The sequence below is a fragment of the Meleagris gallopavo genome, chromosome 12 (assembly GCF_905368555.1).
Source record: "Meleagris gallopavo chromosome 12, MGAL_WU_HG_1.1, whole genome shotgun sequence".
NCBI lineage: Eukaryota > Metazoa > Chordata > Aves > Galliformes > Phasianidae > Meleagris > Meleagris gallopavo.
Window position 1 is genome coordinate 17607273 of NC_139415.1, and position 17584 is coordinate 17624856.

At 46.2% G+C, this 17584-nt stretch overlaps 1 protein-coding gene across 4 annotated transcripts in view; it reads right to left on the bottom strand.

Moving 5' to 3' along the window:
* Positions 1 to 616: 616 nt before the first annotated feature.
* Positions 617 to 17584, bottom strand: part of MEGF11 (multiple EGF like domains 11) — a 256450-nt gene continuing 239482 nt past the window's right edge. For 2 of the 4 annotated variants that reach the window (XM_085233528.1, XM_085233527.1), the window contains 2 exons: positions 4738 to 4944; positions 617 to 4646 (listed from right to left, as the gene is read on the bottom strand). In XM_085233528.1, the coding sequence (XP_085089654.1) occupies positions 4486 to 4646; positions 4738 to 4944 (368 nt within the window). In that variant the 3' untranslated portion in view covers positions 617 to 4485. Of the gene's footprint in view, positions 4647 to 4737; positions 4945 to 9463; positions 9521 to 14332; positions 14400 to 17584 lie in introns of all 4 variants that reach the window. The other 2 variants (XM_085233529.1, XM_085233526.1) reach the window with 2 other exon arrangements.

The following is a 17584-nucleotide window of genomic DNA, read 5'->3' on the forward strand; positions in this document are numbered from 1 at the left end:
GGGATTTGACTTTAATGTTTTTACTTGCTAGTAAATTTCTTGGAAATGGGAGGAGAACCAAAGTGGAAGTACTTCCAGTAGAGGAACTGAAAGGGCCACCTACTGGGACCAGGTCTGCAGCTTTTAGGGGCCGATGCAGTTCATGGCAATTCGTCTGCTTTGGAAAGCTTTTATGGTGTGAAAAATGAGGACTCTTTCTTGTCAAATCCCTGAATAGCTTTTACAAACCTCATTTTTTCCACATTACAACCAGTAAGAAAATCCTGTGGAATGACAGACTGCTGCCTTCTACAGCAAATTACTTCAACTGTTTGATCCCACCTTGTTGCCTTCTGCTGAAGGAGTGGTGCTGTAGGAGCCAGCCTGCTGAGCCCTTGAGTTTTGGAAGTCGTGCCAAGAGCACGTGGCAGCATTGAATCCTTCTATATGAACCAGCCTTTAGGGCCTTGGTATTGCCAGAGTCAGGAGAAGGTATAAAATAGGGACCATCCTCTCTTTTCTGTTTGCAGAGCACTGTGGCCAGGCAGCAGGGTATTTTACAATTACATTCATTACTGTGGCAGCCAAGCCATAAATCTGCCAGCTGGAAATGCAGGGTGAGTTTCTCTTTGCTTCCTTTTCTGATTCACTTAGCCAACAGCCTGATTCAGCTGTCACGTCAGGCTTGGATTTCTTATGGTTTTATGCAAGAAGCTTCCTTCTGCAGTAAATCTGAATGCAGCAGAGTCTGCTGGAATGCAAGCCCCAGCTCTGCCCCATGCAGAGTCAGTGTGGGCACGCACTTCCTCCTCCACTGTGTGACAAGTAGCATTGCGTTGTGGTCCTGGGCAGCTGTGCAATGGCTGTGTGCTCTTAGGCAATGTAAAAACTCTTATTTTCATCAGGACTTTACAAGCAGTAATCACAAAACAGGCCTTAGACAGAAAAGCCTTGCAAAAACTGATTTTGTAATTATGAACTGCTGCAATAGGGAATCCAGAATTTTCATGCAATAGTTTGTAGTGCCTTCGCAAGCTATTCTGCCTTCTACAGCAAAATCACATGGTACGTGTACGGGGCTGTAACTTCTTAGCTATTAAAGCCTTTGCCTGCTGTCCTATGCTTTGGTAATACCTTTTCCTAACAGCTGCAGGACTGTGGCTGGTCCTGAGCTGTGAGACATGGCTGGGCTCAGGAGAAACCTCTCAGGGAACTTCTGGAGAGGCAGTGCAAAGCATTGGTTTGGATGCTGACCTAATGGTATTGTTCCCACTCAGCTGCTGGTTAATCATCTCTGCTGTAATTGGTGTTCCTTCTGTGCTGAAGCGTCTCTTCTCTGCTAATAGGAGGTGACTGATCATAATAGATACAGCTTTTGAGCCCTGAAATGAGCTGTCTGAGTTGAGTTTGTGGGATCTCCTGAATAATGCTGCAAAATTGGATTTTCTCACCAAGAGCTTTTGCTCTCATTTACATATCTGAAAGTCCTGACCTTAACAATTCTGAAGCTGTTTGGTGGGAATCTGTGGTTCCTGTGTGATGGCAGTCGAAGTTCTGACACTGGAGCAGAAAGTACGTGGCATTGTTCTGATGTAAAGACATTTTTATTAAGCTGGAATTACTTATTTCATCAGTTCAAACCTGATGAGTTTCCAGACTTAAATAGCTTATTGAGTGTGGTTTGTCAAATAAGAGGATTACATGCTGGGCTTCAGTTAACAGGATCTTTAGAAATATGAAAGCACAAATATTGAAAAGGCTTCATTATGTAGCTGTCTGCTGCATTGCCCCGGCGTCATCAATTCCAAAGGTGTTTCTGCTGCAAATTCGTGCTTGTGATTTATTGATTGGCTCCTCGGGAACAGTCAGATGCTGAGATTGCTGTGGTTTGCCTGGTCCTGGGGTCACTGCTGGCCTGTGTCCTCCTGTGCCCACCAAAAGCACTGCAACCTGCTGACGTCACTGCGTGCCATTGGGACACGGCTGAGAGGCATTGTGTAAACAGCAGAGAGACGTGGAGCTGTCATCACCTTGTTTCTGTCTCACTGAGGTCTTGCTCAGACCTGCTAAGGTTCAGCTGCTGCAGACAGGAGCTACAGGAAGAGTTGTACAAAAGATGCTATCATGCCTGCTACCATTCGTTTTAAAGCTGGGCTTTACTCAAAGCAAGCTCAAAATTTCAGTCTGAATTGTGTCATTATGTTTTTTGAGAAGTCCTGCAACAGAAAAACAGCTTCTGGCTTGCAAGGTGCCTGTGAGGTTTTCCATGAAGACATGGTGAGCCCCTCTGTAACCAGCACTGTCGCATGGAGCGCTCAACCTGAGCATGGGCTGGGAGTTTTAGTCTGTCAGTGAGTAAGTTTGAGAAAGACATATTGAGAGAAATTTGATTTATTTTGTACAAGGTAGAATACCTTTGCACAGTGAACAAATATATTACAAATCTGTCTTGCCTTAAAAAAGTATTGCCATTTTGGTGCCTATTTTCTAAGCTAATGCTAATAATATACAACAAGGTACTTCCTTTGTTGTTTTTTTTTTTTCGTTTTTTTTTTTTTTTCCTGTTAAGCTTTATGCACATTGTTGCATTTGGATTGAAAATCCAGCTTTGAAAAAAAAAACAAACCCAAAAATCTGAGCCTCATCTCTGCTCTCTCATCTCAATGTTGACGGCAACACACACAGACCCTGGTCAGGCTGGCAGCTGAGACTGCTTGTGCTAGATGGCAAGGTAGGTCTTTAACCAGAGGATTCCTCATCAAACTGCATTTCTCTTGGTATTTCTGAGGTAAGTCTTTCCATTCGTGTATGCAAAATATACCCCTCCTGGCCCTACAAAATAAGTGCCTAATTACATTTCATATAAGGCTTTCCTGGAAAATAAAACTACTATTGCTGATCAGTCATTGCCCCCATGCACACATGCAGCATTCATGTAAATACTTTGGAGTTATCCTGAAACATGAAAGTCTGCTCTTCTGCAAGCCTGGGGGGATCTCTGGGCTCAGCTCCGCTGTCTGGATCTCTTGGATTGCACGTAGGGGTTCAGAGCTGGCCCTGCCATCCTGGCTGCTGCCGAGGTGCTGTGAGGTATGGTGCTGCCCTACCTGAGGTGCTCGATGCCTGCTGTCACATGGAGCTGGCTCTGAGCTGCTGTCTCCATGGTAGCAGGGTCCTCATACCAGTCCCCTAGGTCAGCAGCCTCCACTGGTGGTCAGGTGTAGAGCAAATAGCTTGGTGTTGGCTTGGTTCTCTTCTGCTTCCATCAGACTGGTGAATGTGCAACAGAATTTTTTTAATCTTTAAAAGGCAACTTGCTACTTCCATGTTTGCCTAGTAAAATTACATACTTAGAATCAATACTACTTCATGCTCAAAATCTACAAGGAACTGCTTAACGGCAAGTATTCTACTTTCTAGGTCAATAAAGATTACAAAAAAAAAAATCATGGTGGCTTAGTCCAAAGCTTTACCATAGGTCAACCCCTTGATAATTGTTTCACAAACAGCTGCTGAAAAAAGAAACCCATTTTCAGCTCAATGTAATGGCATGTCAGGTAAAATCATCAACAGATAAAGTTGCACTACATGGTAATGCACATCAAATTAAAGGGTGTAATGAAGGGCATGCTGCCAGGTGCATCGTGGTGACCGGGTTTGCCAGTGATGAAGCCAATGCACCCTACTGTTAGCAAACTGAACCAGGGTTGGTCTGTGCAAACCCACAGTGTCCCAGGACGCAGGTGAAGGTGTGCATTTATCTAATGAAGAAAGTGTACAAGGAAAATTAAAGCATAGCTGTACCAAAATATTTCTAGCTTGGTCAAAGTGCAGTAAGCTGGGCATGAGACTCATTGCTTAAACTTGAATCGTTGACAAAGATCACTGGACATTTGCCAAGGTGTTACAATTTAAAAATACGTTGATATTCCTGTACTCCAGTACCCTGGTACTGAATACGAAGATGAACAGAGCTCTAATTACCAAGCATGACCTGCACAGGATGCCCATGGTGATGGCAGTAAATGAGGTTTCCAGACAGTGAAACAAGCAGCTTTCCTACTTTCATTCAGAAAAATGTCCATTTCCATGACAGAGATATAAACTGTATTCCAGTGTTCCTAACGTTACAAGGTTTTCTGATGCAATTGGTAGAAATGTATGCAAGTCTCTAAGTCCTCCTATTCAGTGTGTTGTGTTTTATTTTACAGCAAAGCCAGGGTTAGAATACACATGGCAGAGAGCTTTTGCCTGGAGCAAGTGGACATCTTCCAGGGGTGATGCACTCCAGCGACATCTGGAGAAGGTTCTAATCAGTTCTTGTGATCCATATAAAAAAAAGTCTTTTTAAATAACATCATGCAGCAGCAGCTGGCCCAAGCTGATGTTTAGTTATGTTAGGTCCTTGCAGCCTAAAGTCATGTCAGCATACTGCAGTGCAGAAAAGGATTGTCTTCTCTTTGCTTTCTCAGAGTTTGTGTTTGCAGCACAGTGAAGTCCATCCCTTTAAGACTGCTTGTCCCAAGATGGCCCGTGCGTTGGGCTGTGCCTTACAGGGAGGAGGTCGTAGTGACTAGGAATGTGACTGTTCCTAGGCAGGTCGTATGGACTTTGGAGGTAACTGGCACTCCGGGCACGGGCATCTTGGACCACGCTGATGGTGGGCTCTGGGAAAGCAAGGGAAAGTGGTTGCAGTATCCAGCAGCACTAAGGTAAACCCCAACTGCTAACAGACGAGAGGCAGCACTTCCCACTTACCAACTTCATAGATGTTTTTGTTGGCTGTCGATGAAGTGGGCATTTCTGAATATGGGGAGTCCCTGTGACCAGGCGATTTCATTTCCACGTAGCTGCTCTCCGAGTGTTTGCATGTTAAGATGGGGGGATCTTTAATGGTGGCGTATGGGTTTTCACTGCTGTTCAGAGAACAAGTGCTGGAGCTGCACACAGATTCCTTCATATAATCTGCAAAACAAGATGGGGGTGGGACTGTTAGCTTCCTTGGGTGGGCTGCAGCTCAGCCTCTGGAGGAGGGGCAGGGCGGGCAGAAAGGGGCATGGGGAAGGAAGATCCTTGAAGCATCCAGCACAGACACCCAATGCCTGTGCTCTGGGTGCGTCCAAACCATTGCATCCACAATTCTCTTAGCAGGAAAGAAATAAAAACCTGCTCGAAACCAAAGGTTTTGCTGCGAAAGGTTCTAGTTGTCATTTACTGCAGTAGTTAATTTTTGGTGGCAATCTTTTTCCTCCCTTTCCCATTCCTAAGGAGTTTGCTGTAACCTGCAGCCCACACATGCAGCTGTGGGTTGGATCCATCAGCGGCTGTGTCCCAGGGGCTTTGGGTACATCAAATGCCATCTGTTTGAAAGCAAGACATTTCCAGCAGGTGTAGAACTGCATCAGCGCAGCATATGCACTGTGTCCCCTGAGAGCTCTGTTCCTGGGGCTTTCCAGCACTAGGAGAACCTGGTTTGTTTGTATTCTCTTCTGCCAGCAAGACTGGAAGGAGGCAGCTCCTGGTAGTGGGGAACACTTGGGTTTCCACAGTGGGATAAGCCTCCGTCTGAACCTCACTGTTGCTTTTTTTCTTTTTTCCCCCCACTGCTGTAGTAATCTACTGGTTCTCTCCCTAGGCTGGAAGAAGGAGATGGGGATGGAGGAGCAGGGAGAGCAAGGTTGGTGCACAGTGGCACCACTGGTGTCCCCTGTTGGTGACCCTGGCTGGGTGTGCCAGCCTGCTGCAAGGTACAGTGCCAGTCTTGCTTCACATAATAAAAAAAAAGAAAAAACAAAACCGAGAATAAATAGGTCTTAACATTGACATTTAAGAACGTGCCATTGCTGCTGTGTGCATCCTGCTGGGCAGTGCCATTAATTTAGAATTAGAGCGATGCAATGAAAGATGAGGCATTTTCTTGTGCTGGGTTACAGTACAAAGGCAGATCCTGGTATATATGAAATACTCCTGGTGAAATAGCGGGACTTGCAAAATAGCTGCAATCCCAGTTGCCCCCGCTGTCTAGTATGGGAGACAAAAAGAGAAATTCAGGTTAAGAAATAGACAGACAACAAGATATCGCTTCTCCTATAAAAACCTCATCTCTGTGCTTCTCCTCCCCATTCTGTTAACTCACTTGCCAGTTTGCATCACCAGTGTGACCTGGAGCTGTGTCTGTACGTATCCCTCAGCCCCCATGGGGGCTGGTGCTGAGCAGGTTCCCTTAATAGAGGGCTCAGGTCATGCCCTGCAGTGAGCCTCTGCATTTCTCTCCTCTGGCTTCAGCAGTACAAACCAATCTCTGGGCTCCTCAGCTCTCAGGGTCAGGGAAGCAGCCCGGCTGGACTCATATGTGAGGGCTGGCAGAGGCCCCGGCACCAGCGCAATGTTTATGGAGTAATTACAATTTAGAAGCTTGTTGTCTGACGTCAGCCTGGATGAGATCTAATGATGCCTTCACTTCACAGTAAAGCAAGCCTGGTGCATCCCAGCAACCCGCAGCCACTGGCACAGGGCTTGGCCAGCAATGTGATCCCAGTAAAGGCAGTTTGGTGAAAGCCTGACCTCTCCTTTTAGCAATGAAGCAACCCTGCAAGACCAAAGGCTTTTGCGTGTGAATGATCTCAGGGTTACTAGCTTTTGACACATATATGACTTAAATCAAGGTGCCATGCAGTCTAGGACCCACTAATGTTCAAAAGTGGGGAGACAGCAAAGACTAACAAATTCTATAATGAAATGAAAATCTTTAGGCTAAAAATACCTGTACTATATGTTCTGGTCCCCACGAGCTCCCCAAGGCATTGGTGCAGGCACCACCAGGACTCAACCTGGATATGTGATCTGCTTCCATCCAGCTACCTACTTTTATCTTCCTGAGCCAGAAATGACCCGCAGTACTGACACCACTGCTACATTCCACGCAGATGGGACCAGCAAAACAGCACATGGGCTTGCTGCAATCACTTGGGCAGTCCTGAAATCTGCCTTTTCCCATAGGCAGCACTGCCACGAACTGATGCCCACTGACGTAAGTGGGAGTTTTGTGTCTGCCCAGGGATTAGGCCCTTTGCTCAGATATGATATAATTTACAGAGCACCAGAGCACATTGGGTAACATGCTATACACCAGGGAGCCATTAGCCCACAGGACATTATGCACAAGATTGCAAGGAATTTAACTCTGAAGGATATGGCAGCCTCTGACTTACTTTGTTATTGAGGTAATTTGGGGATAATTAAAAAGTCTGGCATCACTTGTCAGATTTCATTTCACAAATTAATTTAACTCGTCTCAAAAGTACTGAGCCATCCCTAGTCCAGCCGCCCTGGGCTGTGCACGGGTACTGCTGTGCCCACACCATCCCCAGCTCAGCACCCTGCCTGCTGCGGGGGAAAGGGTTCCTTTGGCTTTGAGGTCCCACCTTTGGGTTGCCTGCATACCCATCACACACCTTCCAAGGAGAAATTATTCTCATCACCAGGGATTCAGCGTCTACACGTCCCTCCCATAGACCGGTTTACTCTGTTCTGCTCTGAATATCCTCTGGCATCCTAATGACAAGCCTCATACCTACTTTCATGTTCAAAGTGCTAAGGACATATTATGTACACAAGTAAAACACGCTCTCCTACTATTCAACCACATTTATGGCTGTTTCCCTGGCTAACCTCACTGCTGTCAGGACAGCAACGCAGAGAGAGCTCTGCTCTGCTTCAGGCAAGCATGACACAGTTGTGTTCCCATACAACAAGCAAACAACCCACACTAAGTGATGCCCCGAGCCTCTGCATGCATCAGTGATCCAAGCTGCTGGGGTTCCACTGGGAATCGCACAAAGGGAACTTACTTCCTTAAAATGCCAGTGCCTGAAGTCACATTATCCCACCAGTGCATCAGCATTCGTGATAAAATAAATAAATAAATGATTGAAAAGGACTCGGCTGTAAAGAATAGCTGGAAATGGTAGCACTGGGCACTACACAAAGGGAAGGAACTGCTCTCAAAATGCAGCGACAGCTCAGCTGCTGTCACACCACAGCACCAGACATGGGGTGGCACAGTGGCTCCCAGCCCTTCGCTACCCCGAGGGGTCCCTGCACCGCGCCATGCCTGCCCTGCTGCCCTAAGAGCCCACCAGCCTTTCTGACATGGCTTCTGGTCCTGAGTTCTGAATTCATTAAGGAGACAGACATGGAAAGAAAACTGCTCAGATCCTGGATAATAAACACAGTACGTCACAGTAGAAATTGCATTTCACAGCTCACTCCCATTGTACTTTCCTCTGTCACATGGATACATCCCCTCTGCATCACTGTGCCTTAGGTGGAACGTCTGACTGTTCAAAGCACCTTTCTAACCTTCTAAGTATGGTAATTTAGTTTAAACTAAACTTGAAATTAATAGTTCCATGTAAAGAGAACAACTAACTATGCTATAAAAATTTTCCTTTTTTCAGAAGTAGCTGAAATGAGCGGACTGAGCTGGATATACATGTATAACTTTCTTAATATTTTAAATTTAGCTTTGTCAAGAAAGACTTGCCCATGGAGCATTGGTTGCCTTCAGTGTATTGCAAAGCCCCATTCTACCAAATATTACATCGCCTTATGTTATAGAGAGCAGCCACAAGGCGCTCAGTGCTCCCAGGCCTGGTGTCAGCGTCCATCACTGCCTTTACCAGCTTTGTATTCAGCAGCATTGCTGTCAGTGCAGATACAGGCTTTGCCCTGTGGCAGCTCAGCCCCTTGGAGCGATGAGCTGGGCCTGGCTGAGCCCAACTGACAGCACTGGAATCAGGCAGCCAGGCCAGGACCCAACCTGAGGCGCAGGACAGGAGCGGAGGTGCTTGCAGCCCATGCTGTGCCAAGTGTTGTAGTTCATGCACAGCTGAATATTTTGAATTCAAGTCTGAAGGACAACCAAAATCTAAAGTCACTGGGTCTTTCTACATGACTCACACATGATCCCTTTTTAGAACAGCCCTAGAGTCAGAGCCCATTAATTGCTTCGTGCCAGTGTGACTGGTTAATGCACTGAGTGAGGTCTTTTCTCAGGCTCTGCTATAAATCTCTGCAAAGGCCATAATAGCAGGGTCAGCTGTTTCTCTAGACAGCTGAGAGCCTTATGGAGCTGCAACCTAGCAGACCAACACACCAGACCATCAGCAGCAACTGCCCCAGGAAGCCCCATAGGATGGCTGCTTGGTCCTACAAGAGCATCCCCTCCACCTGGCACATCCTTTCCCGCAGCAAACCCGCCTCGTTTCCTAAGATGCTTTGCCAGGGCAGGAGTCCCCCGTCCTGGGAAAGACTCACATCCATAACTCAGATCCCAGACAGCCACATGGGCACACGTTGTGGGTAACTACTCTGTCCCTCCCTGCCTCTGCACAGCCGCTCGCCCAGGTCTCCTATCTCACCTCTTCTACGACACCCTTCTCAAACTCTTTGCCAGGGTGGCTGCAGGCACTGGATACCATACCTTTGAAGCTTTTTTCCATTATGTATGTGTTCTGACGTCTATCCATCCCACAAGCACCTGCATAAAAATGATATATAATGGAAAAGAAATAAATATTTATGTAAATTGGATTGCTTTGACTACTGAGCAGCATATAGTCTTTCTTCTAAATTGTACATCAAGGCCCTCGTTTAGGGAGGCTCTTAAGCACATCCTCAGCAGTAAGCACACACTCAGCTTCAGTGGGGATTCTGTGCATGCTTAAAATTATGCATGTGCTTAAGAGCTTCTCTGGAGACAGGGCCTTCCTGAAACAGGGTACTGCTCATTACCAAGAACTGCTATCCATCAGGAGAACAGGAAAAAAACCCATATATTCATTACTGAAACACTAGGTTAGATGGATAAAGGGAGCCTAAAAGAAAGTCTTTCAAACCTGAGCCTGCAAGTCATGTTACGTTACTCTCTAATTTTTGGCTTACTTTTACTTGTGTAATACATTATTTAATTCACAGTCTAAGACTCTGTGTACCATCTTTCTAAATTATTTTATATGACTTCGTTATAAATTTGCAAGGTTTAGCATCAGCTGTGACAACAGTTCCTAAGTGACAATAGCAGCCTGAAAATGCAGAACCAAGTGGAGAGCTGAAAGCAAAGACTTCTGCCTTATGCGATTCCACAAGAACTTGTTAATGCTTGCAGAGGTAGAAGGGGGTGGGAACCTTCTCTGTTTTCACTACTGACATTTATCCTGAATATCCATCAGTTCAAAGGAAAAGCTAATGTAAGCCCTTTAATTCTTTTTAACTAGAGTCCAGTACTCCTCACTGATTAGCAAAATCAACACAAAGTTAGTTGCCTTTGTGGCTGATGGAATTCCAATCAAGCAGTGCAGTTACACTGGTAGAAGAGCCCTCCAACCAGCGTGTCCCAGAGGTCTCCCAGCTGTCCTTGGGGGATAATTGGGAGATCCCCATGGTTAGAGCAAGGACCGTGCAGGCTGCGACTTGTCCACTCCACGTATGAGAACCACCCGATCTGAGCATCCTTGTCAGATCTTTACAGACACGTTTCCTTTGTGATCATCAAGATGCTGATGGATGGAGCCTCGGGGCAGCGAGGAAGCAGCAGTACAGTGAGGACCTGAAGGCTCAGAGGGGAAGAACTCCACCTTCAGCACATATTTCACCAACTCTGATCATCCACTCTGAGTCGTGCTGGAAATGGCAGGCACTGGCTGGACTTCTGCAGCAGCAGAGGTCACTGTGCTGCACACACAGACGCTGTGAGACCCCATGAAAAGAAGGGCTGCTGCAGTAACACCGGGCTGATCTGAGTGCAGCTGGCTTCTGGTTCAGAGCTGGGGAACAGCAGTACTTGTCTGCAGCAAGCAGCACAACGGCATGCTGCCACACTTCTGCTCAGCTCTCATTTGCTCCAGTGCAGCAGTAGAAAGCAAGCACACACACGCTGGGAAAGGTGCACGTAGAATTCTGTGATTCTGAATTGCTGCTGCACTGGGCTGGCTGCAGGACCCCGCCAACCCTTCTTGGCTTCTTCCCTTTACAGCTGCCTGTAATCGTTGCTTGTGCTTCTTGTATCTCATCTTTGTGTACTCACTGCATTCTCCAAGTGAATGATGGATACGTTGTTTTGTAAACTGCAAAAGTAAGGAACGTGGAAAAGACCTAAACAAACAAGGAATCTGGAAATAAGAAGGCTTAGGATTAATCTGAAGCTAAACTGCGTGCTGGGCTGCAATCGCATTCCTGTCTGGAAGTATTCTTCCACACCTCACAGCTTAGAGAAAATGCAGAGTCAGCTCTGAATCATGCTGTGGCTTTGGTCCTTGGAATACATGCAGCTTGAGTCACTTCAGATGTGCAGCAAATCACACGTTCAGAGTCTGCACTGAGGGCTACTGTTAAAACACACCACAAAAAACATTTCTGTCTGCAGCCCGCTGCATCCAACACATGAGCTAATGAGCATAACAACCTTTCCTAAGCCCAGTAGATGTTTCAAGACTTTTGACTTGCTTGGAATAGGAGCTGGAAGCAGGACACCTCAATTGCTTAATGCAGACTGGACTCTGGCAAGAGGAGATTTAACCGTGGGGCAAATAATTCCAGTTCTGCAACAAGAGACAGCAAAGAGAAAATGCAGACAAGCCATTCCTTGAAACTAGTAGGACTGGACTGCATTAAACAGCAGCGACACAAAGCAGAGGTGACAGAGCTGCCTCTCCTTGGCACCACTGAGTCTCCCAGCACTGAGCTCGAAGCACACCGCGAGTTAGGTCAGAAATGTGCTCATCACAAGACTCCGGCTCCACTTAACTGATAAAATTATCTCACTGAAAAAGCCTGACAAGCTGATATTTGAAGCTCGTTAGCAAGTGTGCCAGCAGTAAAAATACAGACTTTGGTCTGCTCTTAGCATCTCCTGGCTGTAAAGGATGCAAGCCTGGTGAGTGAAGCTCTGCAGAATCGAGACAGAACTCCTGCAGACTGATAAGGTCCACTGATAGGGAGGCACAGTGGATGTATCTGCACATACATATACTTATATAGAGCATATATGCTTAGATTTGCATATGCATACATAAGACTCCTGTTTTCCTACACAATTTCTGCCTGTTGTGCCCCGCTGCTATCACAGGGAACACAGGATGACTTAAACAGGAGCAGCACTGGGTCCTCAGTTGTTCCTTTGGCCCCAAGCCCACTCACTACTATCTCTCTTTTCCTCTGCAATTAAAATCTCAGGGAATGACCCCTCGCTCAGCAAAGGCCAATGATGCAAACTGAACAATCAGAAGCTGTTTTCCGAAGCTGTAAAACTGCAGCCTGTGAGAGGGAAGAGAGCAGAGAGGGGTTAATTAAAGCACCCCTGTCCCCTTTATCTGTGTGATCATCCTTACACAGGCAAATGAAAAGCACGCAGCATTTCCAGAGAAATGCTTTGGTCCTCTTGCATTCCTCTGGTCCTCTTACACACAGATATAGAAGCATTACTTGGAAACAAGGCATTACAGTGCACAGCATGCAGAAAGGAGCACAATAGCACCTCTCAGCTGGTCGGTAGCTGCCTGCTGCTGCACCAAATGGGATCCTGGCTTCTCCTGAACAAGGTAGTGATTTCTTCTTGGGAACTGCAGTTCCTCCTGCTCTCCCTGAGCTGTGAGATCAAAGGGAAGCCCAAGCCTGGATCCAGCGTGGTATTGAGAAGCAAAGTTTTTCCCATCAGTGCAGTCCCTGCGTCCTTACACGCAGCATGAGCGCAGCCATGTCCTTTGGAAACTGGTTGTACAAGGGAGCCCAAAGTACAGGTGGTGTCATCCTGGGCAGGTCGGGGCTGCACCCAGCCCTGAGCACAGTGTTTGATCAGAAATGCATTTCAGAGGTAAACAAACAAAAAAACACCTATTTTACTCAAATTTAGCAATGCACAATGCCTGCCTGCTATTCCAACATGTGATTTGGAGCATCTGTGCAGTACAAGCTGATGGTGGGATGAGTTTTTGGTACAACCACACACGATGTGGCTTAAAGATCTCCTATTTGACTTCATTAGGCTTCACTTATATTTGGAATTATAAACATAGAATATAAGTTTTTCGACTCTCATCTGAAAATTGTACACAAATGGAATTTGCCATTTCTACTGCACAGAAGCAACAGCACAAGATGAAAATGCATTATTTTACAGTTTCATGCAAAAATGGTTTTGCTCTGAACAAGAACTCAGTGCTATGAAACGTAGCATAAGCAAACAAATTCTGATACTGAAAGGGAAAAAAATTCTCATTTTTATCAATTAATGGAAAATAGACATTTTTGTGAAGAAAAAAAAACGGAAGAAAGTATATCAAAATAACATATCTGGGTTGCAAAATGCCATGAAAAAAATTGTGACTATTTTTTGCTGTAGATCACTTAACTATTTATCACCTCTATGTTGTTCTTACTGCAAGAGCATTTAGCATCACCTCTGCTATTGAGAAAGCACAGGGATGGAGGACAAACGCAGCACTCAGAGTGCAGGACACAGCTAGATAAAGATAAACAAAGCCAGTGAGAAAAGCAAGAAGGTGGCAAAAGAAAAACTGACTGGAGGAACATGTGGAAGTCCCCACCACCCCCAGCTCTCCATGCTACAAACAGATAAGCACAGCAGCGGTTCTGCAGACTATTAGAAAGAAGAAAACATTAATGAAAGATAGCAATGGAAAAGGCTTTGCACTGAAGCTCGACAGCTTTGTGATTTTCCTGATGCAGGGAAAAGCTGCTCTTTGGGCAGGGCACGGTGCATGGCCACAGGGCACCGACACGATGCGATGAACTGATGTGAGCTGAGATAGCTGGCCTTAAAAACCCCATAATACCATTTAATCCTGTGTTTTCCCTCACACTGTGCATTCCCAGTAAGATATTAGCAATTAGTAAAGGAGAGGGCAAGTGCTTTTTGCCAAAGATAAACTAAATTTCAAGGGCTCAGACAGAAAAACAAACAGCATCCAAAGCACTACTTTTAGCTGGTTTTGGGGTAAGAGTTGCTGAAATTCCCATTTGAAAGGGAGGGTAGGGAGACCAAATTCAGGGCAATTGGACTTCACTCCTTAAAAACACATTTATAGAGCAGATAGACAGCAATTCAACCTGGGAAGGGAGATGAGAGTGCATATCGACTCTGCTTTCCAATCCATGGTTTGTGGTAAAGAAAACAATGTTCAAATCTCAATTTTTCAGTACTGGCAATTCTGGTATTGAAATAAAAACAACACCAGTATTTTTCATTATTGTCAATGTCCTCATGAACGGCTGATCGGGTTTGGTGTTGCTCTGAAGCCAACTACAATGATTAAATTGTTTAAAAATTACTGACCTAGTTCATTCAGATAGCTGTAGGGTCTCCAGTCTGCAGTTTCTCTGTCAAGGATTTTGTTACTCAGCTGTTCAAAAAGTATGATAATGAGTTAATGCTGAAATCAACACACAGTTCCCACCCAAGACTTCAGTGCACTGATGTCACAAATCTAAATGGGAGATGGACGTTGCCCTGGCCTCACCATCTCAGATCCTTATCTGTATGAAGCCTATAGTTGCTCACTAGCATTAGGGAAAATCACAAAGGAAAGTCATTTCACCAGGCAACGAACACAGCATGCTGGAAAACACAGGGCTTCCTTGGGGAGCCACAAATCACACAGGTACCTGTGCACATGGAGTGACGTGTGGGCAGCCCCAGAACAACAGATGGAGATGGATGCACCAAACCACCACAACACAGCATGCAGACAGGCGCTGGGACTGTAATACATCTGTGTACTCAGTTTACAACAGAAACAACAGCTACCAGATTCCTCTCAATTCAAGGAAAATAACAGCAGCACAACGTGTGCCCAGCTGGCAGCCAGGCAGGATGGGCACAGCGAGGCGGTGCTGGCTGCAGGAGCTGCTGCAGGGCTCGAGATGTGTCACTACAGCCTCGATTTTCCTGCCGGAGTCTCACTTGAGGTCATGCTTAAACACAATGCTGAGGGCACACACCGTGCCTGCCTGAGGGATGGGGATTCTGCACAGCCATTAAGGCTGTGAGAGCTCCTGTGGGACCTCTGCAAGAGTACAGCGCCTCGGGTCGTGCAAATCCCAGCAATGAGGGGCTGTGAATCCTTGCAGCTGCTGAAGCTGCTGCGTTCTACCTCGAAATCTTTCCCTTGAAAGCCACCCCTGTGAAACTACAGCTCAGGAAGTGTCAATTCAAGGGCAGATCCTAGCCCTCTTCTGAAGAGCTGAAGTCACAAAGCCCTTATTGCTCTCCACGGCATTTCATTTTTCCTGATCTCTCATTAATTTCTGCTCAGCTTTCATACTGGGCTTTAAGACCTGGGACAAAAAAATACCGCTGATATTTTGACATCTACTGCGAGATGAAATCCCAGCTGGCACCCAGCACCCACAGCAAGCATCACCCACCTGCACAGCCCTGCCTGCAGCCACCCCAATCCAGGGCAATGTGCTGCGATGCACAAGGAGAAATGGCTGCTGTCAGCCCCGGGATTTAGGCAGTGATGTGTTGAGGACCTCCCAATGAGTTCCTCTATCAATGCTGAAGGGCACCAGGACCAGCAGGCCCTGCTCAGCCCAATATCCATCTGTGAAGTTCTGCTGAGGATGAGCCTGCAAAGCCCTGCAGCCTCTTTAATCACCAGGAAAAGCATCTGCAAATGCTCCGCTCCACCAGGAGCACCAGGACAACAACACTTATATATACGTATATATAAAAAACTGCATACTGACATTTTGAAGCTTTTACCCTATCTCAAAAACTGGGTTTCATTAGCAGGAAGATTTGTAGCAACCAGAGGCGAAAGCCTGACCCTGCTGACTGAATTCTGGATGCGGAAAGCAGCCTGATGTGTGTTCACACCACGTGTAATACACACCGGGTTGTGCAGGCATGGCAGAAACCACTGCACAGACACAGGAGACAGCACAGACAGATGGTGTGAATGCACACACACACACACAGTGTGTTGGTCTCTCTATGAGCAAGTGCACAGTGTGCTGAGAGCTGTTCAGCTGAAACTTTTGCAAAAATCAGTTATATCATTTGGGAAGCACGTAGCTGTGCTCCAGGTGGGCTGCCCTGCAGCCAGGACAAAGGTTCAGGACACACAATGGGGTGAATACTCCAACCACACACGCATGTATTTACACACACAAAGATGGATTCCTACCAGCCCACGGCTCAGTGCCACCCAAAGGCTCTGGCCGGCAAGGATACAGCTACTGAGCCCTGGGTGCTGCGTGGGGCTGGAGGCAGACAGTCACAGCAGGGCCCTCTGAGCCCACGCTCAAACCTCAAACAGCCCACCGCAGTAACCTGCAGCACTGCTGGTGCAATCGCTGCCTGCAAGCAGCAGCAGCCCAACCTTGCTCCTGGTGCTCCCCAGCAAGGACAAAGAACACAGACAGGAAGGCACAGACAGCAGCAGAGCACAGGGCAGGGAGCAGCACTGCCAGCTGTGTTTGTATGGTGTGAAGCCTTCAGCCACAGAGCCCATGGCTGTTCCTCTTCGTTTTGGAACTTGCAGCAATCACATGGATGCTAACTTTTATTCCAGCTGCAGCACTTAGATCACACTTATTAAAGACTTCAAGTTTCTATTAAAAGCCTTGTTTGCACAGGGTTTATAAATCAGCTCGCAAACCCAGAATTTGGCATGAAGAGCTATGAGCTAGAATTGATTTTTTTTAATGAAATGATCTGGGGACACTTCTAAGTTTTTCAGAATGCGGTAATTATGAAGAAATGTGATTATAGCTGTCTCTTTGTGCTCCTATCAGTTCTTAGCATGCTATAATTTGCTAACATTTTTTCCCAAGATGGAAGAGACTTCAATTTGTGAACCAAAATTACTTTCCTAGAGGAAAAAAAAACATTTCATAGTAAATTCGCCCATTAAAAACCCAAGCATGTAACTTGAGCAACTTGGTTAAAACTACCTCATACTTGCAAATCTTCCTTTCGATCAATGAGATACTTACAGGAGTAAAGCAGAGCTGTTATCTGTGCCTCAGAGCTGGCTGGACAGACCACAGGCAGGAGCTGAGCACCGTTTGTCCACACTCAGCTTTTCTAAGGAATCTACAGTAATTAAGCAACTAAATACAGGTACCAACTACATCAAAAGCAGCTGGTAAGTGCTTTCCATCAGCTGCCAGCAATTGGCTGTAGGTGTCTGTGTTTCTCAGCTTTAGAGGGCCTTCCCCAGCACTGTGTTTGCAGTCTTCTTTCCCTGGATGGGTTTCAGTCAGAGCTACTTTGCAATGCTTCTGATGGCTGAGTTCATTACCAGTTGGGTGATAACCAGTAAGTCCATTTCCACTGACCTCTGTTTTGCTATTTCTAATTTTATGTGAAGTCCTTGGTAGAGCTTAGAACTTCCTTTAATAGATGCGAATCTGCTGGCTTTAAAAATTCTGCTCAGGACACCTAACAGCAATTGATTTTTATGATGTCTGTAGAAGCCAGCAACACCTGGGCTCTGGCTGCAATGTTCTTCTCATTGGGTAGAGTGGAATTAAGAGCTCTGTGAAACACTGAGGTGAGCACACCCCATTTGCTCTTGGC